At 53.7% G+C, this 19,858-nt stretch overlaps 2 protein-coding genes across 6 annotated transcripts in view; one reads left to right on the top strand and one right to left on the bottom strand.

Moving 5' to 3' along the window:
• Nucleotides 1–18,850, top strand: part of SZT2 (SZT2 subunit of KICSTOR complex) — a 56,581-nt gene extending 37,731 nt beyond the window's left edge. For 2 of the 5 annotated variants that reach the window (XM_077785379.1, XM_077785378.1), the window contains exons 50-71: nt 744–932; nt 1,046–1,243; nt 1,585–1,754; nt 1,935–2,101; nt 2,529–2,626; nt 3,447–3,579; nt 3,694–3,821; nt 4,113–4,243; nt 4,433–4,615; nt 5,042–5,312; nt 5,510–5,589; nt 5,917–6,042; nt 7,716–7,921; nt 8,040–8,133; nt 9,455–9,535; nt 9,939–10,013; nt 10,888–11,101; nt 11,324–11,507; nt 11,816–11,938; nt 12,177–12,678; nt 13,003–13,119; nt 13,215–13,932. In XM_077785379.1, coding sequence (XP_077641505.1) covers nt 744–932; nt 1,046–1,243; nt 1,585–1,754; nt 1,935–2,101; nt 2,529–2,626; nt 3,447–3,579; nt 3,694–3,821; nt 4,113–4,243; nt 4,433–4,615; nt 5,042–5,312; nt 5,510–5,589; nt 5,917–6,042; nt 7,716–7,921; nt 8,040–8,133; nt 9,455–9,535; nt 9,939–10,013; nt 10,888–11,101; nt 11,324–11,507; nt 11,816–11,938; nt 12,177–12,678; nt 13,003–13,119; nt 13,215–13,433 — 3,689 coding nt within the window. In that variant the 3' untranslated portion in view covers nt 13,434–13,932. Of the gene's footprint in view, nt 1–743; nt 933–1,045; nt 1,244–1,584; nt 1,755–1,934; nt 2,102–2,528; nt 2,627–3,446; nt 3,580–3,693; nt 3,822–4,112; nt 4,244–4,432; nt 4,616–5,041; nt 5,313–5,509; nt 5,590–5,916; nt 6,043–7,715; nt 7,922–8,039; nt 8,134–9,454; nt 9,536–9,938; nt 10,014–10,887; nt 11,102–11,323; nt 11,508–11,815; nt 11,939–12,176; nt 12,679–13,002; nt 13,120–13,214; nt 13,933–15,415 lie in introns of those variants that run through there. The other 3 variants (XM_077785381.1, XM_021527941.3, XM_077785380.1) reach the window with 3 other exon arrangements.
• HYI (hydroxypyruvate isomerase (putative)) lies at nt 16,695–19,555 on the bottom strand. The gene is made up of 8 exons (XM_021527972.2): nt 19,360–19,555; nt 19,173–19,284; nt 17,964–18,078; nt 17,740–17,818; nt 17,565–17,614; nt 17,319–17,388; nt 17,009–17,143; nt 16,695–16,827 (listed from the first exon to the last, which is right to left on the bottom strand). The coding sequence occupies exons 1-8, from the start codon at nt 19,553–19,555 to the stop codon at nt 16,739–16,741; spliced, it is 846 nt and encodes a 281-aa protein (XP_021383647.2). The 3' UTR covers nt 16,695–16,738.
• Between the last annotated feature and the right edge of the window lie 303 nt (nt 19,556–19,858).

Raw genomic sequence — 19,858 nt, 5'->3', positions numbered from 1 at the left:
CCTGTGTGGCGCAGGGCTCACAGCACGTGGGCTGTGAAGCAGGAACTACACAGCTGCTCTGCAGCTCTGAACTGTCCTGTTGTGTGTGCGTAGGGCTCAGGATAGAGAGCCAACGGGCAGGGTCTGAATTTTTCCCTGCAGTGACTCCAGGCTGGGTGTGAGTCTGCCTTGTCCCCAGTCCTGCCTGGTTGGGGTGCATGGGGAAGGTGCCTGATCTTGTTCAGGTGTACAGTGAGGAGGGGGCTGTGAGTGTAATTTGCAACAAGGTGTCCTATCTGCAGGGACTCTACATCCTTCACAGCCTGGAGGGGGCTGCTGAAGAGTATCTGGGCCCTGTACTCTGTCCCTTAAGAGGACAGGAATGGTGAGCCCCATCCTGGATCAATCTACACAAAGGCTCTCCTGGTGCAAATGGAGATACTTTCCTCTTGCATGTGGTGCTGGACAACCCAGGAAGCTCCTGCAGGGCAAGGTGAAATCTGTGACTCTACAGGAGAGGGATTATTGGAATGGTGGGGACACCCTGTGCCAAATATGCTTCTTACCCTGGCTCCCCACAGGCACAGCTAGCCTCCGCTCCCCTGGCTGCCTCCCCTCCTGTGGGCCCTGCCTGCCAAGTGACACCGTGCAACTCAAGTGGTGACATGATGGTCCCGGCTGCGGGGTGGCAAGGTGCAGGCAGGCACTGTGGGGGTGCACCTGGTGCTGTGTTGATGGAGGCTGTCTCGGATTCTGCCCCGCAGGAATTGCATGCATTGCACTGACATTCGTGGATGAGCACGGCAGCCCCACCTTGCTGCCCCACGGGGAGAGGCCTGACCCTCTGAAGCTGCCTTCCCCCTCACCCATCATGGGCCTGCTGCAGGACAGCGACTTCGAGAGCCTCACGGCCGTCAGCAGGCACCAGCCAGGGGCTGAGCCCCCGCCTTCAGGTGGGGAGTTGGCCAGCGGCCGCCAATTGCCCGCAGCCTCCACATCCCCTGGGGCACCTGAGGGCTGGTGAAGGCAGGGTTGAAGAGCCCTGCAGATCTACCTTTCCCCACAGAGCCCTGCGTGCGGGTGCGCCTGGATATCTGGGAGAAGGGCAACATCAGCCTGCTGCAGCTGTCGGAGAAGCTGCGCGGGGCCCTGCGTCACGCGCTCTGCGACGCCGTCATGGAGTTCCTTGTGCTGCCAGCCCCGCTCTGCGTGGAAGCTGCCTGTCCCCCGAGTGCTGCAGACCTGGAGGACCTGAGCTCTGCGGGTGAGGGCCTGGCCAGGATGGCCGCCTTGAGCCTTCACCCAGCCTTGCTCCTTCTGCCTGGCCTGCAGGAGCTTGGCTGTGCTGGGGGGAATCTGGTTGGGTGGGCAAGGAGGGAGGAAGCTGCTCTACCCTCTGCAGTATGTGGTGTAGTGTCTTGGGGAAGAAGCATCATAGACATTGGTGTTGGAGAGACATTTAAGGGTTTGTGTGTTCCCTGAGATTGAATCCACTTTTCTGGCTCTTTCCCTTCTCTCCAGCCAGGCTCTGGCCAGACACAAGGGGGTACGAAGCAGATTTGCAGGGGGAGCCTCTGCAGAGTCTGATTTGCTTTGTCTCCCCAGGAGGCCTAAGGAGGACCATGTCAGAGGCCAAGGGCCTGGCCCTGGCCAGTGGGGGGCCTGGCAGAAGCTGTCCTCCACCTTTGCACTTCACCTCTGCACCTTCACCAAGCCCTGGAGAGCCAGTGACACCCACAAACAAGTTGGGACGCCGCAGCTTCTGGGACATGCTGGTAACATTGCTGAAGGAACAGGGCCTGTAAGGTCCTCATGGTGTGTCAGGCCACAAGGAATGGACAGTAGGAATCTGTCTGGGAGTGGGAAGCCAGGCTTGCAGCAGGGACTCTTGAGATCAGGGCACTGACTGTGGGCTCTGTATGTGCACAATATGAACTTATCCCTTTCTCCCCTAGAGCAAGACAGAGTCCTCGGAGCTGGGCAGCCCCAAGACTACTGACGACATTGTGCTGGAGAGGCCGGAAGAGGCTCGCACGAGACGGCGGCACAAGACAGAGAATGTGAAGCAGCATCTGAGCCAGGATCGGGCCACGGCCACAGCTGAGCTGGAACAGGCACAGAGGCAAGCACAGCCTGCAGGCTGGACAGCCAGGATGTTGTTTCCCCAATCTGTTGTATATTGCTCTGCATCCTGATGGCCTCTGGACCGCATTCCTTTTCCTTGTAGTTTCTCCCTTACACAGGCAGTTCAGGAAAACTGCCTTCCACACACAAAGCCTTACTCCTTATTGCTGGAGTCTTGTGGGAGCACAGCTGTTTGTCCCTGCCAGAGATCCCTTTTCCACACTGTGGGGCCCTGTGCAACACCTGACACTCATATGGCTACTGACCAAGAGTGACCCAACTCAAGGATTGTATCAAGCCAAAAAGGATCAAAGCTCCCAGAGCTCTGCTCTGGAGCTCTGAGGGGATTGTTACACTTTTCTGCCTTCACTACAGCTGACTGATCTAGTGTAACTGTGCTTCCCTCTTGCCTTCCCTCTCCTCAGGCGCCGAGCCTGCCAGTTGGAAGAAGGAGATGTGGGTACCGTGCACCCACTCTTCAGTCAAACCTGCCAGCAGTGGATGGCATTCATGAACCACCTGGGTATGTGTTTTGGGTCCCAGCTGGGAGTGGGCCTTTCCACCCAGAGCTCTCAGGACAAATCCTCTTATGTGGCAACCTCCATCTTCATTCCTTGCTGGTCCTAGCTACACACCCTGTCTCTCCCCAAACCTCGCCAGAGTCACATTGGTTTCTGGGCCAGCATCAGCATTAGAAAGCTGTGGCAGGAGGCCTGGCATGTGCCTGTGCATCAGAACAAACCTTCTAAGGCCTGTGGTTATGTCTGCCATGCTCCAAGTCCAGGGCTTGCTGAACTTGCCTGCAGCTGCTTTGGAGAGTCTTGGACTCCAGCTGTGCTAGTGCTTTAGCTCCCAGATGTAGCAGGGATGGAGGATCTGAGCCTCTGCAACATGCTCTGGCACTGTGAAGTTTCATGGGTGACCCTCTTGCAGGCAGGGAGGGAGAGGAGGAACACCCTTCAGATGCAGGGATTTGGGGCTGTACAGCTGCCATGTTGCTGCTTTCTGGTTACCTTTCACTTTGGTGTTTGTACATCCTCCCACATTCCTGATGGCAAAGTAGAGCTCTTCTCTTCCTCTGGTGAGGAGTAAGCCAGGGAACAAGGAATAAGTGGGGGAATAAAGTGCTGTGCTGAGAGCATACAGGATGTTTGGTTCAGGTCCCACTTTGGGCCAGAACATGAAACCAGGGGTTATTTCAGGTTTCATCTTCTCATCCATATAAAGTTCGTGTTCTCCAGTTCTGCCTGCCTCAGGCCCTTAGCCCTCTCCACTGCTCATGTGGGCAGGATGTGGCTCTGGGGTAGCTTGGCACCTTGTCCTACAGTACATCTTCCATGCAGGGTGCCCGTCAGTGCAGCAGTGCTCCTTGGAGATGGTTTCTCGTTTCCTCCTATCCTCCATCCTAGTAGAAGTGGTGAACCTGGTCACTGCCCTGGCAAGTGACACCACTGTCAAAGTGTTTGAGCAGATCTGGTGAGTTATGTGATTCATGGGTGGCTGTTTAGCACCAGCAGGTGTTGATCAGCCAGCCATACTTCTACTGCCAAAGCTCTGCTTGGCAGCCACCTCTGGGGCTTTTCTTTGCAGCTACCATCGGGGCACTGCCTTCCTGCCCTATAAGTCTGGTCAGAGTGCCAGCCCTTGCCCTGGAGTCATCAGGCACTTCATCCTGCTGGGACGCAACTTCCAGCAGTGGCGTTGCAGCACAGAACAGGGTGAGTGCCTGGCCATGGTCCCTGGGACTGTGCTGGTGTCTTCTGGAGGGAACATCAATGAACAGGGTTCCCCTCCTTACTGGGACAGACTGCTTGTGCTCAGAGGTGGGCAGTGGGTTGTCCGGTTTTGCCTTCTGAGACCTTACTTTTGAATGTGCTTGTGACAGCTTATTTCAAGATGAACTCAGCAGTACTGTGGCAAAACATCCTGTCATGACATCTTAATTGCATGGTCCTGACATAAAAGTGGGATGAACCAGTACTGAGGGTGATAACTGTGGCTTCTTCCAGTTCACAAAGGGCTCCAGCGCTTTGAGGCCACGGAATTCAGCTCAGCAGAGAGAGGCTCTGATCCCAGCCTTGTTGGTCGAGACCTGGTGCCCCGGCAAAGGTTCCTCTTCATGGAGATCATTGACAAAAAGGTAGTAATGGCTGTGGCTGTTAACAGGGGACTGTAACTGAGCTGTTGCCATTCTCCATGTTGCAGCCTGTCAGCTGAAACTGGCTGCAGCTGCAGCAAGTACCACCAGAACACCAGGGGCAGCCTGTGCCACCGTGCAGGCTCTCTCTGAACATGTCCTTAAGGCTTCCTCCTGTTCCTCTCTGTCCAGCTGACGCTCTACACTTACAACTGGTCCCCAGACCTGGGGGCCAACTTGAACTGCTCCCTGACACGCCTGCTGCAGTGGCAGAATGCCCGGTCCCACATCGTGCACTGCCTGATCAGCCAAAAGATGGGACTCTTCCACCACCACTGCTTCATGGACACACCATGGCATGAGGACAGCAAGCAGGTAGGGCACCACTCCAGACAGGGCAGTCCTTTCTTCTTCAGGAAGGGCCTTGGCAGTGTGGGGATCTGAGGAAGCTTGCAAGCACATTTTGTGTGCTGATTGGCAGGGCATCCCCAGACATTCACATGTCCAACTTGACCATTTCCAGCCAGACTGCTGCCCTGCTCTTGGAGACAGGTGGAAAGAGAAGCCAGATCCTTCTGCTGGCAGCACTTATTGGTAACTGAATTATTTAGGGTGGAGGATGAGGAATGGGCTTCCCAATTCACATTAGAGACATGGTGGGCCCAGGCATGCTCTTTTTGGAACTGGTAGTGGAAAAGGCTAACACAGATCTCAGCAGATGGCCAGAACTGGATTTACTCTGGGGGTTCTTGCTCCAGAACTGGCAGTAAGGAGGCTTCATGGCTCTGTCTGTTTACTTAGGAGCCAAATCCTTTCTTGAACTCCACTTTGGAGGTGGATGCGCTGATCCGGAGCCCGTGTCCCCCGCCCAGCAAGGAGCAAGGCCGGCTGAGCAGCTCTGCCCGCAGCCTCCCATCCCTGCACTTCCATCCCGACGTGGTGCCCTTTGATGAAGCTCTTCGGGATGTCACCACCATCAGGCGCTTACCCCATGGGCCTGACTTGGGACCTTTTGACCCTGTGGCTCGGCATGGGGCCCAGTTCCTGGAAATTAAGAGCATGGAGAGGAAAGGTAAAGCAAGGCTGATATCATGGGAGCCTGCCTAATAATCTCGCTTCTGGAAAAGGAGATCAGAGCAGAACAAGAGTTTTGTCAGGCGACAGTTCTCTGTGGAAATGGGTTATGGTCTGTTTGGGGTGGGAGTGAAGGAGAGTAGCAATACTTGGGGCTGTGGTTTGATGCTCTTGTGACTGCTTTCTTTCCTTCAGAACTGGAGAAACAGATGAAGATTGAAAACCTCTTTGTCACCTGGCAGCAGAGATCAGCTCAGTCCAACATGCCTATCAGTGTGAGTGCAGCCTGGACAGGTGGAGGGCTGGGCCTTCTTACAGCACGCTGGGAGCACCAGCAAAGGGGAGCACTGCAGCTCTAAGCAGGATGTGTGGTGGAGATGGTGCTAGGCAGTGGAGTAGTGGTCTCTGCTTGAACTTTTGGGGTTGCAGGGCTCTGAACCGCATTTGGGCACGTGGCCTCACTGCCCAGCACTGGAAAGGCTGTAAAGCAGGGGATTCCCCAGGTTCTCTCCATTTGAGCAGCATTGCAGTGTCATGGACAGCTTGTTCCCAGCCTCGGTGAGGGGTGTGTGCTGTAACTATGCTCCTCTCATGTCGTGCAGCTGGCAGACCTGGAGACTCTGAAGCAGTCCTCACGCCTGGTTCACTACTGTGCCACCCCCTTGCTCTTTGACCCGGCCTTCAGGCAGCAGATCCAGACTGACCAGCTGGGCAAGGTCGAGGGGAAGGTGAGTGTCAGCAAGCACCAGTGGGGTCGGGCTTTGTGCACAGGGACAAAGGAGCTGTCTTTTCCCAAGACAGGGCTGCTCTGGCCTCACTCCTACAATACAGGATGAATTTGAATGCTGTAGGTTGGAGACTGAGAAAATCCTTGGGTCCTCAAAGCTTTTCTCCTGCAGCCACACTATCCCTGGAGAAGACTGATTTCCTTTTCTACCCAGGGAATTCAGGATTGAGTCTGGAGAATCCATCAAGGGCACTGTCTGGTACTGATCTTTTAAGGAAGCAAAACTTCCCTTATTAATTCAGCAGCCAGACCTGGTAAGCCTTTTCTGGACCCAACAAATAGCCAAAACAATTGAAGGCAAACCAGCTGAATTCTGAGCAGCTTGCAACCTGACAGACTAACCAGTGCAGATCCCATACTGGCTGTTCACAGTCTGTATGTGTGTCAGAAGGGAAGAACAGGCATTATGAGAATGTCAAAAGGATTTTGACGGTCTTTAAGCAGAAGTTGTTACAGAAATTGAACACTTGCAGGTGAAAGGGAAGGTATCATCACAGAATGAAAACTTCACTTTGTTTTTGGAACAGAGCAAAATGGAAATTGGTTATTGAATTTGAAGAGTCTTGCAGCAGGGGTTTCAAGGCGCTGTATTGGTTTCTGTATCTGCAGGTCATTTATTGGGACATATGAGTTGCCAGACTTTGCAGTGCTGGAGGGCTGTTAAAATTGGTCAGAACAGAAAAATAATGCAAGGAACTCAAGAGGCACCTGAGTAGCCTGTGATATGAGAGCTTTTGTGGGAGCTGGGACCTGGTTTGCAGTAAAACACAACAATGTGGAGAGAAATTTGAGCCCTCTTGTATTTTACACTCACTGCAGAGCCTGTACAGAGCACACATCTCAGTGGTTTCTTCAATTTGTGAACAGTTGGGTGCAGCAGACACTGGTTAGAGTACATTAGAAAGGGGTGTTAGTAGAATGGGTAATATTCTAATAAATTTCTAAAATACTAGTGTATTAATGTCTTCATCTGGCCAGTAAGTGGCAAAGACACTGAACTGGAGAGACTTGGAGAAGGTCAGAGTGTAGCTGGAGAGATGCCAGGTGAAGAGACATCTCTTGTGGTTGGTGGAGCAGATAGGCAGAAAGCTAGAAAGAAATATATAACAGAACTGCAGGCTTAAAGTAGAGAGATCAAAAAAAAGAAGACTTAGTCTCTCTCAGCACATAGAAAAGGAGTATTCAAGACATCAAAAGAAGAAGTGAGTGTTTAGAAGGAAACACTTTTTCAGTGCTACTGAACTGCTAAGAAATCCTGAGAAGTCAGCAGGATTCATAAGGGGATTGGACTCTTACCGTGGCAATAGGAGCTAAAGCTCTGAGCTTTGCATGAACCAGTTGTGAGCCACTAACACTTTGTGGAAGCTGTTCTGGAGGAGGCAGATGTTCTGGGGGAGGCAGCAGGTTCCTGCAGGTTATTGCAGTGCTGTTAGATCTGTGCATGGCTGGGTAGATCTTGGATTTTTATTTTGGTCACTGGGACAGTGCTTGGACAACCAGATGTTAGTGTTCTCTGGCAGAGAGAGATCTGCTTTTTGCTCGACCAGGGCACCTGGTGTCCTCTGCTGGGGCCAGTCAGAGCAGCTCTCCTTAGGAATTTGCTTTCTCTTGCAGAAGCGCCACCGCTCCAATGACTCTACAGCTTCGGGGAGGGACCGCAGCCACAGCTGTGACTCGGCAGATGCAATTCCCTGCAAGGTGAAGGAGGAGCCGTGGCTGCAGGAGATGTGCAATGCCTTCCTGCAGCAGTACATCCAGTACCTGCAGAGCATGGGCTTCATTCTGGTCCAGGTGCGGCCACCCTCACCTACCACTCGCAGGTCAGTGACATGCTGGGGACCCTGGTGTTGCAGAAGAGCCAACATGCTGAGCTGTGCCCTGGTTTGACACAATAGGTGTTGGCTCCCTGCTCAAGGCTGTCCCTGCTCTCATTTCCAGCAGCACAAGCCGGATCAGAGCTCTGGCAGCAATGGGAGTGGAGGGTAGAGGGTCCTTTTCCTACACAAAGCCAAAACCAGAGGGAAGTCCAAAGGTGAGTGCATTTCTGTTCCAAGGGTGGAACTGAGATGGAAATCAGGCTGTGGAGTGGGCCAGTTCTGGTTGGCTTTTGAAATTGTTTCAGGCAGAAAGGAGGTGGGAGGGCAGAGAAAGCATCAAAGCCAGCCTGTCTAGACCAGCACCATCTTTGAGAGTTTGAATGCAATGAGATCTCTTTGCCCTCCTGTATGTCCTCCTACAGGCCTCAAGAGCCCTTTCCTGGCACTGGGTGGAACCAGGGCAAATATCAAAAGACTGGTAACAGCTTGGAGGGGCTCAGAAGAAGATGACCTAGGGCAAGGATAGCTGCTTTTGGGTGAGATTCTGAAGGATTACCTGTCAGAGAATCTTCAGCATATATGCTTAAGGGCAGCTCTAGGGCAGAATGATCTTTAGTTAGCGTGAGATGAATGCAGAAGTTAAAGAGGTTAGAGAAGATAAGCCTGGAATGGCTCTACTGTGAGAGCAGGCTGAGGTTCCTCATGTATAAAGAAGTGGCAGCTAGGGAGGAACAAGCCAGAGCTCTACAATACTGCAGCTAACCTGGAAAGGGATTGACCCTTTCCTGTCTTATTCAATACAATACCATCAAATGAAAGTATTTGGAGCCAGTTTTAAAACTAAGAAGAGTCTTTCTTTGAGCAGCAGGTTTTGTGAACACATGAGTTTTGTGAACATGAGCTTATGAGACTGAATAAGTTGAGTACCTGGGAGAGGAATCCATTGGAGTCTCTAGCTAAGTAGAAACTACCCATGGCTTGTGGAATCACCCAGGGATGATGGGAGCAGGCAGCATTTACTCACCCTTTTCTGACATTTTATTGGCACCTGCCTTTGGCCGATGTTAGTGCAGGACTGTGGGTAAGACAACATCTTGCAGATAAAACGAGAAGAGAGCAATCTGCTGAGCAAGTTGAGGGAGCAAATGAATTTGCTGGCAGCTAAATTCTGAATTGAGACAGGATGTCTGATAGCTGCTGTATCAGGCAGGCACAACAGTCTGGGAACACCACAGTAGGAGTGAGGTTCCGTGGACACTATTGTTCCTTGGCTCAGTGTCCCACGCTCTAGAGACACCTTGTCCTGAGCAAGCAGGAGGTGAAGGGATCAGTGTGCTTGTTGTATTCTCCCAAAGGCTATTTATTAGGTTTGTTAGGATTCTTTTCAGTGTCAGCTCTGTCGTATCTCCTCTCTTCTCTCCAGCAAGATTGCTCAGTTGATGAGGCCTCTATTTCCACCACTGTCACAGAGCATTGTGGCAGCTTCACACCCTTGTGAGCCAAAGAACCTCTTCAGATTTGTCCTTCTCTTCCCAGAGCACAAGCCCTGCTGTTGCCACCTACCATCTACAGAGAGCTCTTCCAGGTGGAATTGTGCTGATGGAGTTGGCCTTCCAGGTAAGAAAGAACAAGAAACAAAGTACAATCGCTGGGGGATCTTCAAGGACAGTGTTCAGAGGTGACAAAGGGAGTGGAGTGCAGCAGGGACATGTCATTCTTCATTTGTCCTGTCCTGCTTCTTCCATGGTCCTGCAAGATTGGGATCAGCTGGAGATGATTCTGCAGGGCTCAGAGCAGTAAGAGTTGCCAGAGGAATGATCATGAAGAGCTCAGCACCAGTTAGGGTACTCTGTGCTCAGCCACATGTTGGCTGGTCTGGCTTGGTTCAGACAAGAGGTGAGACAGAACTTGGGGTGAGAGTGTCTGGGCCCCAGCCCAAGTGTGAAGTGTGGGGGCTGTGCTCCTTCCCTGGAGGGGCCCAAGGCTGTGCTGTGCTCTGCTCACATGCTCTCTCCTCCAGGGCTGTTATTTCTGTGTGAAGCAATACGCGCTGGAATGCTCGCGCATCCCCATGGGCCAGTCTGTGAACTCTCAGGTAATGGCTTTGCAGGCACAGCTGATGCTCCTCAGGGGCAGGGGATGCTTTGTGGGGAGGAGTGATCTCTGGAACATAGAGGTGTTCAGGCATAGCAAGTTCTGGAAGCCTCTATCCTTCCTCATGGAAAAGCAGAGCCTCACAGAGCCTTCTGCAGCCATGTGCCCTCCATGGCGCTGCTTGAACAGAGCTGGATTGCAGTAAAAGGAGGTGGGAGGTTTGGCAAGAGGATGACCTGTGTCATAGCTTGGGGAGCAAGACAGAGTAGACGGGAGTAATAGGAGCAATTCTGGCAAAGATGCCTGCTCCAAGGGAAGTCAGTGCATGGCTCTCTGCTCTCTCTGCTTCCCTTGGAACAAGAAGGAAATGGAGTGGGAATGGTGATCTGTGAACATGATTCCTGCCCTTTGCTAAAGGGGATTACTTTCTGCACCAGAAAGGTTCCTTTATACCTCTGTGCCTTGCTCTACAACACTCGAGGGCTGCCTGCTCCCTTCTCCTTTGTAAGGTCAGGGTGTCTGCTGCCTTTCTCAAGGGCACTGGATGTCTGTGTAGAGGCTGGCCAGCTCCAGGCTGTCTGTGACAGGAGGCATGCATGACCATACTGTCTTTTCCAAGGGAGCTCTGTAGCAAGGCTGCATCTTACATATGCCAGAAGTGTCTCTCCTAAACTTAGAGCCTTCCAGGACCTTGTCTGCAGATTTGCTGAGCCTTTCTTTCCTGGAAAGCTTGCACATGCACAGGGCAGTGTTATGAGGCTGCATCCTGTTCTGGGGCAGCTGCACTGGCTGTGCCATGCCTTGTCAGCAGGGCTTTGCAGGAGGGTGTGAGGTGCCTGGTAACACTCCTACCTTGACTCCTTGTCCTTCCACAGCTCTCTATGCTCTTCACGGAGGAGTGTGACAAGGTGCGGGACCTCATGCATGTGCATTCGTTCAGCTATGACTTCCACTTGCGCATCGTCCACCAGTATCTGCTGGGCTCCCACATGACTCTCCGCCAAGGCTACCATCTCACCAGCTTCCTGGAGGATTTCATTGCCCATCACTCTGACATCCCCAAATTTGGCCGTAATCACGTTTTCCAAGGTATGTAGGTCAATATATTATCAGTCTGGGATTGATCACCAGCACACAACTTGGCAAAAGTTCTTTACAAGTAAACCTTCCTGACTTTTGGAGTATTAAGGGAGATGACAGAGTGAGGGTGATGGGAGGGTCTGAGCTCCAGGGAAAGTCCTTGTTGCCCTGTTGTGGAAGGGGCAGTTTGCTTGCAGTGTCTTCTCTAATAGCAATGTATTTTTCCACTAGGCACGCTGGCCCTGCCCACCAACATGATCACTGCACACCAGCTGTACAACTACATCGCTGACCATGCCAACACCTACCACATGAAACCCCTGCGCATGGCCCGACCGGCCATGGGCAATGACAGCAAGAAGGGAACGCCAGGCACAGAGCAGAATGAATATGCACTGGTCTCTATTTGGAACAGGTGAGTGCATCTGCTGCAAGTTCCTGGAGCTGCTGGAGATTGGTGGCAACCTGCCAGTCCTGGGGACACTGCCCTAAGGTGCCAGCAAAGCTGACTGTTCTATACAGTGCCAGACAGCAATTCTGGACAGTCCTTCTGAGATGGCCAACAGGGGTGGTGTGTATGTGTGCTGCTGCATTTGACATTTCCCATGGCACTTCTGAGGAGTCCTACTGTGTGGAATTCCCCATGTCCAACAGTTCTGTTTGGATCAGCCCTGGGAGAACAAAGTGAGGCTTCCTTCATACTTATGTGCTTTTTTATTGCAGCTCGGGCTCCTACAAGGATTCTGAAGGTCTGCGCCACCATGATGACTTCGATGTGTCCCTCCTGGTTTGTCACAGTGCTGCACCATTTGAGGAGCAGAGCGAGGCAGAGAGACGCATACTCCGGTGAGCACTGGGGGCCAGTGACAGCAAAGTTTCCTGGCTGGGGAAGAGGGCTCTGGGAGGGACTGGTTCTGTCTGGAGTAGCACAGGCAAAGTTGTCGGTGTCTGGGGAGGATCATTGTGAGAACCTGGGCAGAGAGGCATCCTTTCTGGCAGGGACAGAGGGGCCTGTGGCTCATTTGCAGTGCAGCTGAGAGGGGAGCAGCCCTTCCCCAGGTCACAAGTGTCTCATTGCTCCTAGGTTGCGTTTCTACGTCATCATGACAAGCCAGCGGGAGCTCTTTCCGCGGCTCACGGCCGACATGCGCCGCTTCAAGAAGCTGCCGCGCTTGCAGCGGGAAGTGCTGGAGCCTGTGGTAGGCCGGGCAGCCTGGGAGGCAGCGGAGCCGGAGCCGAGCCTGGGCCGGCAGCCATCAGCAGAGCGGGAGCTGTGGCAGGACGTGGAGGACAGCAGCGAGTTCTATGCAGGGGGCACGCAGGTCAAACTGGGGCCAGGGCTCTTCTACACCTCTCCACTCTTCCCCTTGCTGGCCTCTGAGGTGGCCTCAGCCCAGAAGCAGCTCAGCAGCATGGTGCAGCTGGCCAAGTGCCACTGCCGCAGGGACAACCTCTGGAAGCGCCTTTTCCTTCTGGAGCCTCTGGCTTCTGACAAGCTGAAGCTGGGCAAGCTTTCATTGGTGGAGCTGGAGGAGCTGCTCGATGCTGTGCATGGGAAATCCATTGCAGATGTCGACCCCCAGCTGGTGAGTAGCAGGGATGGGGGCACAGTGCACAGCAGCTGCTGTTCTGCTTTGGGGATAAGGTGGGGTGCCAGGTGAAGGGGCCTGCAATGCACATCTCTTCCGGCTTGGTGGGAAGGTAGAGGCAGGAACACAGCTCCTAGCTGGCAGGGGAAGGGGGAGACTGCATGGACCTGTGTATATAGAGAGTGAACAGTCCTCAGTCAGCATCCTCAGTGGGCTGTGAAGGTTGCATCTGATTTGGGTTCTGAAGGCTGCCGTAGTATTATGGCTGCTGGTGCCATGGCTAGAGAGATGCTGAAGATCAGGCCTTTTCTATGCCTTCAGGAATGCTTCCTCACCATGACAGTCTCCTGGTACCAGAGCCTCATCAAGGTGCTGTTGAGCCGCTTTCCCCAGAGCTGTCGGCACTTCCACAATGCTGAAACTGGCACCCAGTATCTGGTAAGACACAGCCCACCTGCAGCCTCTGTCCCTGTGTCCCTGTCCCGAGTTCTGTACTGGCTCCTTTCTAATGTGCTCTGTGACTCTCCTGACAGGTTGTGCTCAACCAGAAGTTCACAGATTGCTTTGTTCTTGTGTTCCTTGATTCTCATTCAGGAAAAACGGTGAGTCCTTGGGAGCAGAACAGCAGCTATGTTGGCTCAGGCAGGAATCTGTCTAGAGTGATCAGCTGTGGCCAAGGGCAGGTGTGCATGAGAACACAACCAGGTCAAGAAGCTTGTAATGCTTCTCCTAAATACTGTCCCAGCATGTGAAAATCTATAGCTTAGGCCCATACTGAACTAAAGTGGTCTTTGCATTTATTTAATAGCCCTCCACAGCTTTATTTCCCCTTTGGTTAATTTCTAGTATTCTTGATTTCCCCTGATTTGCAGCTCCGTGAGGCAGTTGCAGTCTAGGTGAAGAACTTTCTTGGCTTATTTCTGAAACTCTGTTCTTTCCATGTGATGTTCCTTTGTTCTTGTATTAGAAAAGAGTGAACACTTGATCCTCTTTTCCTTCACAGGATTGCTTTTGGATCATTTTCTCAGCTGTCGCTCTATCCAGACTAAGTAGTCATGTATTCAGTCCAAAGTCAGATCACAAAGTCTGGCTGGGAGGGGTCACCAGTGCTGTGGGCTGCTCCTACCTGGGCAGAAAGAAAGGGGACCTGCACTATCAGGGTCCTAGCAAACCTGCAAGGGCCTTTGCCTTCACTGAACTTGAGGGCAAAAATACTTTGCTTTCAGGTGTGCTCCCAGGCAGGGTACAGGATGGGTCACAGGGAATGCAGCTCCACGTGAGAGCAGGGGATCTACAAGAGGCTTCAGTCCACAATAAGGCTTCTGCAGAGACTGCAGAGTAACTGATGCCATATAAAATAAATCATGCTCCATCTGAAAAGCAGGTAGGGGAGACAGAAGAGGTGGTGCTTGTTGGAAGGCTGCTCAGTGCCTCCTGCCACCTGATGGTCATAGTGTCACCTTGTGGTCATTGATATGATAAACCCAGAACCTCCATCTCCTCTCCCAGTGACTCTCAGTTTTAAAAGAAATCCTTTGTTTTCATAACATTGTATTTTGTGCTTAGCATTCAATCCCATTCTTGTGGCTTCTTAAAACTCTCTCAGAGGTTTTTTTTTTTTTTGGATTATCCCAATCCACTTTTGTATTAGTGCCTCAAATTTTATCAGCATACTCCTCATCTTTATGCCAGACTTGTTAAAGTACTAGGCAGTGTGAGTCCCAAAGCCTGTACTGAAGGAACTCTATCTGTAACCTCTCTCCGTTTCCCCTTTCAGCACTGCTATGTTCTAATCTTACAATTTTTGAGTTAATTACTATCTTTTCAGCTTACCTAAATTTCCCATGTGACACCACATCAAATCCATCCCGAATCTCAGATAAGATGTACCATGATTCTTTTGTCTAGAAATATTACCTTATCAAAGAGAATTTTAGTGTTAGCATATCACTTTGGTAACACTGAGCTGCATTTCCCTCATTGTTCTGTCTCCCCCAGTCTGCTCCAAAACCTTGCAATGCTGCTGGAGCTGGGCTCACAAATAACTTCCTTTCTCCTCCTAAAAGATGGTGGTACATTTTCTGTTTTGTAATTACACAGCTCTTCTCATGGCTTTACCCATTTGTAAAGGACCCTGGCTACTGGATGTGCTGCATTTCAACTCTGGAGAACACCCTGTCCCTGTGTCTTGCTTCCATGACACTGATCTGAGTGCACTGAGTCACATTTTTGTTCTGCTTCAGCTCCTGCAACCTCTGCCTGCTCCCTATTCCTCTCTTTTCAGTACAGTCACTAGTCAGAGTGGAGCAGGCAGCATTTATTTTTAGGATTGCAGTTATTACATTTAATCTCCTCCCCTTCCCCATTTGTTGCACTCCTACTCTTTCCCTTAGAAAAAGAAATTTCCCTCTAATTTCCCTGGGAGCTCCTGTTATTGTGGAGGCAGTAGGATCCCCTCCTCTCCTTGGCTGCTACCAAGATTGGTGTCACTGCAGATGCATGAGAGCTGGGACAGAGTGGGCAAGTCCCTGCACTGAATTTCCAGCAGAAAAATTGGGAGGAAGCTCAAACATGCTTTGTCACAGGAAGAGGCGCTAGCTTAGTGCCTTTGGCATTCTGGGACTTCTCCCAGTATTTGCCTAACACTGCCAAAAAAGTGTCCACACACCTGGGCTAGGGACTGCACAGTGCTTGTCTGCAGCCTGTCCCCTGACCCTCTCCTCCCTCTTGGCAGAGCCTCACTGTGGTTTTCCGGGAGCCATTCCCAGTGCAGCCCCAGAACAGCGAGAGTCCTCTGCCACAGCTTGTGTCCACGTACCATCACCTGGAGTCAGTTATCAACACCGCCTGCTTCAACCTGTGGACGGGCCTGCTCTAGCACCAGCAGCAGGTCCTGGAGCAACGCCTACTCCGACCTCGGCACGGCCGTGCCATTGGTGACCGTGGGGCAGAACGGGTCTCTGGGGGACCTGTGCGTGGGCACTGCAGGCAGTGCTGCCAGTGGCACACATGGCTACTGGCCTGAGGAGCCTGGGGATGTGCGGCTCATCGCTGCCTGGGTGGTATGGCCCTGGTGTGCTGTTTTCAGTGGGTTTGATACTGAATGGCCTTGAACCAAACAGCAAGGGCAGGAACTTGGCTGCAGCAGAACGACTCTCAGGGACGTGGGTTCGGCATCCACAGGTGAGTTCTGCCTGCTGGAAGGCACTAAGGAGCGTGCACGACACCATCTTCTGCCCAGGGCAGCACGGCTTCAGGAGGAAAGACTGCTGAGTGCAGGACTGCCTGACTGGCAGTGAGGACAACTGCTTCTGGCCTTTTGCTTTCCTTGGGAGAGCATGAATGGGACAGGAAGGGTAAACTGGATCACAGGAAGGTTTTATGGAGATGTACATTTGAGCCATTGGTCTGTCTGTGAAATAAACTGAACCAGATCCCTGCTCAGTTACTGTAGGCTGTGGAAAACTGCCTGTGGAGGATGCAGAGCAGCCCTGGCTACTGGGCTGGCTGGGTTTGCTTTGGAATCTTACTCTTGCTCCAGAGCAGGAGCAGCAAGACAGTCAAGGCTTGGATATCCATGTGCAGGCAGCCTGTTACCTTGGATCAGACAGCCTGGGAGGGGACTGCTTGCTTCACCTGCAGCCCTGCTGCCAGTGCTGGACACTGGCAACAGCCTTGAGAACTTCAGTACCTGGAAGTCCAAAGTGTTCTTTCTACAACTTCAGGCACCAGCTGGAATGCTCCCCTTATTGGGGAGACTGGAAACCTCTTCTTGGACACTCCTGCAGCCTGGAAGTGAAAGTTTTCTCTGTACCTGAAGTGGTACAGTGGTGCCTGAGCCATCACTAAATTGAACACACTACAAGTGGTACTTCTGTAGATGAGGGCTCAACAGCTTGGGCTGGCCCAGTAAAGCCTGGGGAAGGGAAATGACAAAGATGCTCCTAATCTCATTCTAGGTAATCATCCCACCCACCACACTCCCCTAGTCCTAGAGAAGACACATGCTCCTCTGATAAGCCATTGTTTTGTCTTTTATTCTCATGGTTTTCTAGTTTTACTTGGCTGCCTTGCTGGTCCCACCATGCTGCAGCCCTCGGCTTTCCCAGTAGGATCGCAGCCAGCCCAGACCTTCCAGGGTGTCTCCTGCAGTAACAGACAAGGTCTCCTGCTGCAGCTGGAGCAACTTCTGTTCAGGACAGAGCCCTCATCCCCAGGTAGGGATGACACCCTGTGCCTCCCAGGACCTGCCTGTCTTTGCACAGTATGTAGCCAGCTGGTCTGTGCTTGGACTGCCCGTAGGGCTCAGACCTGCAGGTCTACTCACCCTTCGGAGCATACTCGCACCCCACATAGCCAGTGTAGCCAAGGGACTCCAGGAGCTCAAAGATGTAGGGGAAGTTCAACTCCCCAGGGCTATCGGGCTCGTGCCGCCCTGGGACCTGTGCAATCTGGATATGACCTAGCGGGGAAAGGGGAGAGGCCATGCCTAAGGCAGCCCTGCTTGCAGCCTTCTTTGGCCATGAGACAAGGTGACCCAAGATCAGCCCCACACCCTCAGCCAGCTACAGCAGAGCCTGGAGTAGGAGGGCCCCCTCTCAAAACCACTCCCCAGTGGTCTGGGCACAGGGTATTACCGATGAGTGGGAAGTACGTCTCCAGGTTGTGTGACAAATTGCCATCCATGATCTGGCAGTGAAAAAGGTCCTGGGGGCGAGAGAGGAAAATGGAGGGTGCAGCTGATCAACTGTGAGCGGTTAAGGACAGCTGTGCTTTAATCCCTGTCCAGTATCCCCAAGGGGATCTAACAAGGCCATGGCCACCAGAATTCCTTTGTGGACCTGTGCAAGTTTCTCTCATGGAGAGCTTCAATGCTGACTCACCAGCTGCAGCTTCAGGTTGGGCCGTCCCACTTTCTCCAGAATGGCAGCAGCTAAGGGGGCAAAAAATGAGAAACCATGGCCCCAGGGTGGAAGCTTTGCAGAGAAACCCCAGGACCCCCTTTATCAACTGTGGAGATCCTTCTCCTCTGAAGGAGACTTTTGTTGTCTGGTTTACCTTGGTGTGGGGTGTTCAGATAGTAGCGAGGGTCAGTGATACGGTTGTTAATAGGCTCCAGCAGTCCAATCATGTCTTCCTGTAAACAGTAATGTCACCCTGAGGAGCATCCTGTTATTTCTGCAGCAGGAAGCATAACTTCCCTATGCCAGGCTGGTGGGCTATTCCCCATCTTGGGTATCCTAAGAACTGCACGTACAAAGCAGGACCCATTCCCCACTTACCTGGGACAGGAGGTCAGCAGTGTATCTGAGATTCTCAATGAAGGTGGTTTCCATCTCACCTGCAACTGCAGCCCGGTCTGTGCCCAAGGGAACCCGCCCAGCCATCACATGAATCCTACAGGCACAGAAAGATAATCACAGGCAGCAACTGTGAGCAGCTGGCCTGATCTAATACACCTTCCTTTACTGATGGAAAAGGGGGCCAGGCTGGGGGAGCAGACACAGAAAGGGGTAAGAAGATCCATCTCTCCTCCAGGAGGCACAACAGCAGCCAGCTGCCAGCCAGGACACAAATATGCTCCATTCCACCTCAATCCACAGAGGGATGACTTTGAACCTTTTGCCTGACAAACTACAGACCTTACTTCTTCTCTCTTTTGTTAACTGCTTTCAGCTCTTTCACCCTGACTCTGAAGCTTTTTGGGCTCTTGCTTCTTGAGGAGCCCCAAACCAGCATGTTGGGCAACTGGCATGCTACTTCTGCCAGGGGCCTGCCCTCTGCGTGGTGTCACTGCTTGCTGGCTGTGAGCAGGGAGGGGACAGTGCTGCCTGCTGGACTGCCCTGCCATGAAGAGCTCAAGCACCAGGCCATCTTCAGCCACTACTGGGGGAAGGAACACAGTAGAAACAAAAACCTTTTCAGTGTGCCTGTACCAGTGTGCAAATGGTGCTGGGCAGCCTCTGGGCTGCCTAGCCCATGCCCTCCACAGGGCTTTGGACTGAGTTGCAACCGAAAAGAATGGTCCAAAGTAAGGGGAATAAAAGGGCCCTGTTGGTTTGCTGAAGGGGGAGCTGTGCCAGGCTAATTGCATCTTTTATGGTGTCTCTGCTAGTGCTGGAGTCAGCGTGGCCTCAATAAAGCAACTGTTGTGGTGTCCTGGTGGAAACGACTGGTGCAGTTGAGGAGGAAAAAGGGAGGATTATCCTGAGGACGGTTGTGTGGAGGTGGGAGCCTACTCAAGAGCCTCTACTGCGAAGGGCAGGGTCAGGCTCGTGCCTGGCAGCTCTGGGCCCGCTCCCGGCGAGCACGCCGAGGCCGCGGCCCCGCACAGCGGGGTCTGCCCGAGCTGGCTCCTTCCCCACGCAGCCGAGCAGGAGATGCTGCCCGGGAGAGGCTCGGTGACCCGGCGGCGGCAGGCACCGCGGGGCAAAGGGCAGGAGCGCTGGAGCAGGACCGCAGCCGGGGCCGGGGTCCCGCCTCGCACCTACCTGGGGCAGCCCACAGCCCTGGCGTAGCGCACGGCCGCCTCCAGGCCCTGTCGGAAGGCAGCCTGCCGCCCCGGCACGGCCGCCAGCCCCAGCTCGCCCGCCTCCGGGTCCCCTGGGAGAGAGCGGCAGGGTCGGCGGAGGGTCCTCGCTCCCCTCGCACGGGGGGAGCGGCGGGCCGCGGCCGTACCGGGGGGGGCGTTGAGGAGCGCGATCTGCACCCGCGCCCGCTCCGCCGCGGCCCGCAGCTCCTGGGCCGGGCAGCCCGCCGGCCAAGCCGCCTCCACCGCTCCGAACCCGGCGGCCGCCGCCGCTTCCAGCCGCGCCGGCAGCGCCGGCAGCTCGGGGAAGAGCCATGAGAGGTTGGCGGAGAAGCGCAGCGCCATGGCGGCGGGGCGGGGCGGGGCGGGCCTGGGCGGCGCTCCCGGGGCGCTCCGGGCCCCGCGTCCCGCCCGGACAGCCCCGGCCCGGCCCGGCCCGGGAGCGCAGCGAGCGCCCTCGGCGGCGGCAGTGCTGGGCCGAGGGCTCCGGGACGTGCCCGCGGCCGTGGGCGAGCGGCCCCACGCCGCGCCCCCGCGGGCAGAGACGGCTTCGTGCCGCCTGTGACACGCGTGGGGTTCCCGGCTGCGCCTGAGGGTCTGCGGGACAGAGCCGTGCTGGGGCCGCATGGAGCTGCTGCTGGAATTCCA

This window comes from Lonchura striata, chromosome 9 (genome assembly GCF_046129695.1).
Source record: "Lonchura striata isolate bLonStr1 chromosome 9, bLonStr1.mat, whole genome shotgun sequence".
Classification (NCBI taxonomy): Eukaryota; Metazoa; Chordata; class Aves; order Passeriformes; family Estrildidae; genus Lonchura; species Lonchura striata.
The sequence above is the reverse complement of the archived record's forward strand: the minus strand, read 5'-3'. Positions and strand labels throughout refer to the sequence as shown.

Excerpts from the sequence above, each read along its gene's own strand:
- HYI (XM_021527972.2), bottom strand. The coding sequence starts at position 19,555 with ATGGCGCTGCGCTTCTCCGCCAACCTCTCATGGCTCTTCCCCGAGCTG. Across the intron at positions 17,819-17,963 it reads CTGCTGACCTCCTGTCCCAG|GAAGACATGATTGGACTGCT; the intron begins GTAAGTGGGGAA and ends TACTGTTTACAG. Across the intron at positions 17,615-17,739 it reads TCTGAACACCCCACACCAAG|CTGCTGCCATTCTGGAGAAA; the intron begins GTAAACCAGACA and ends TTGCCCCCTTAG.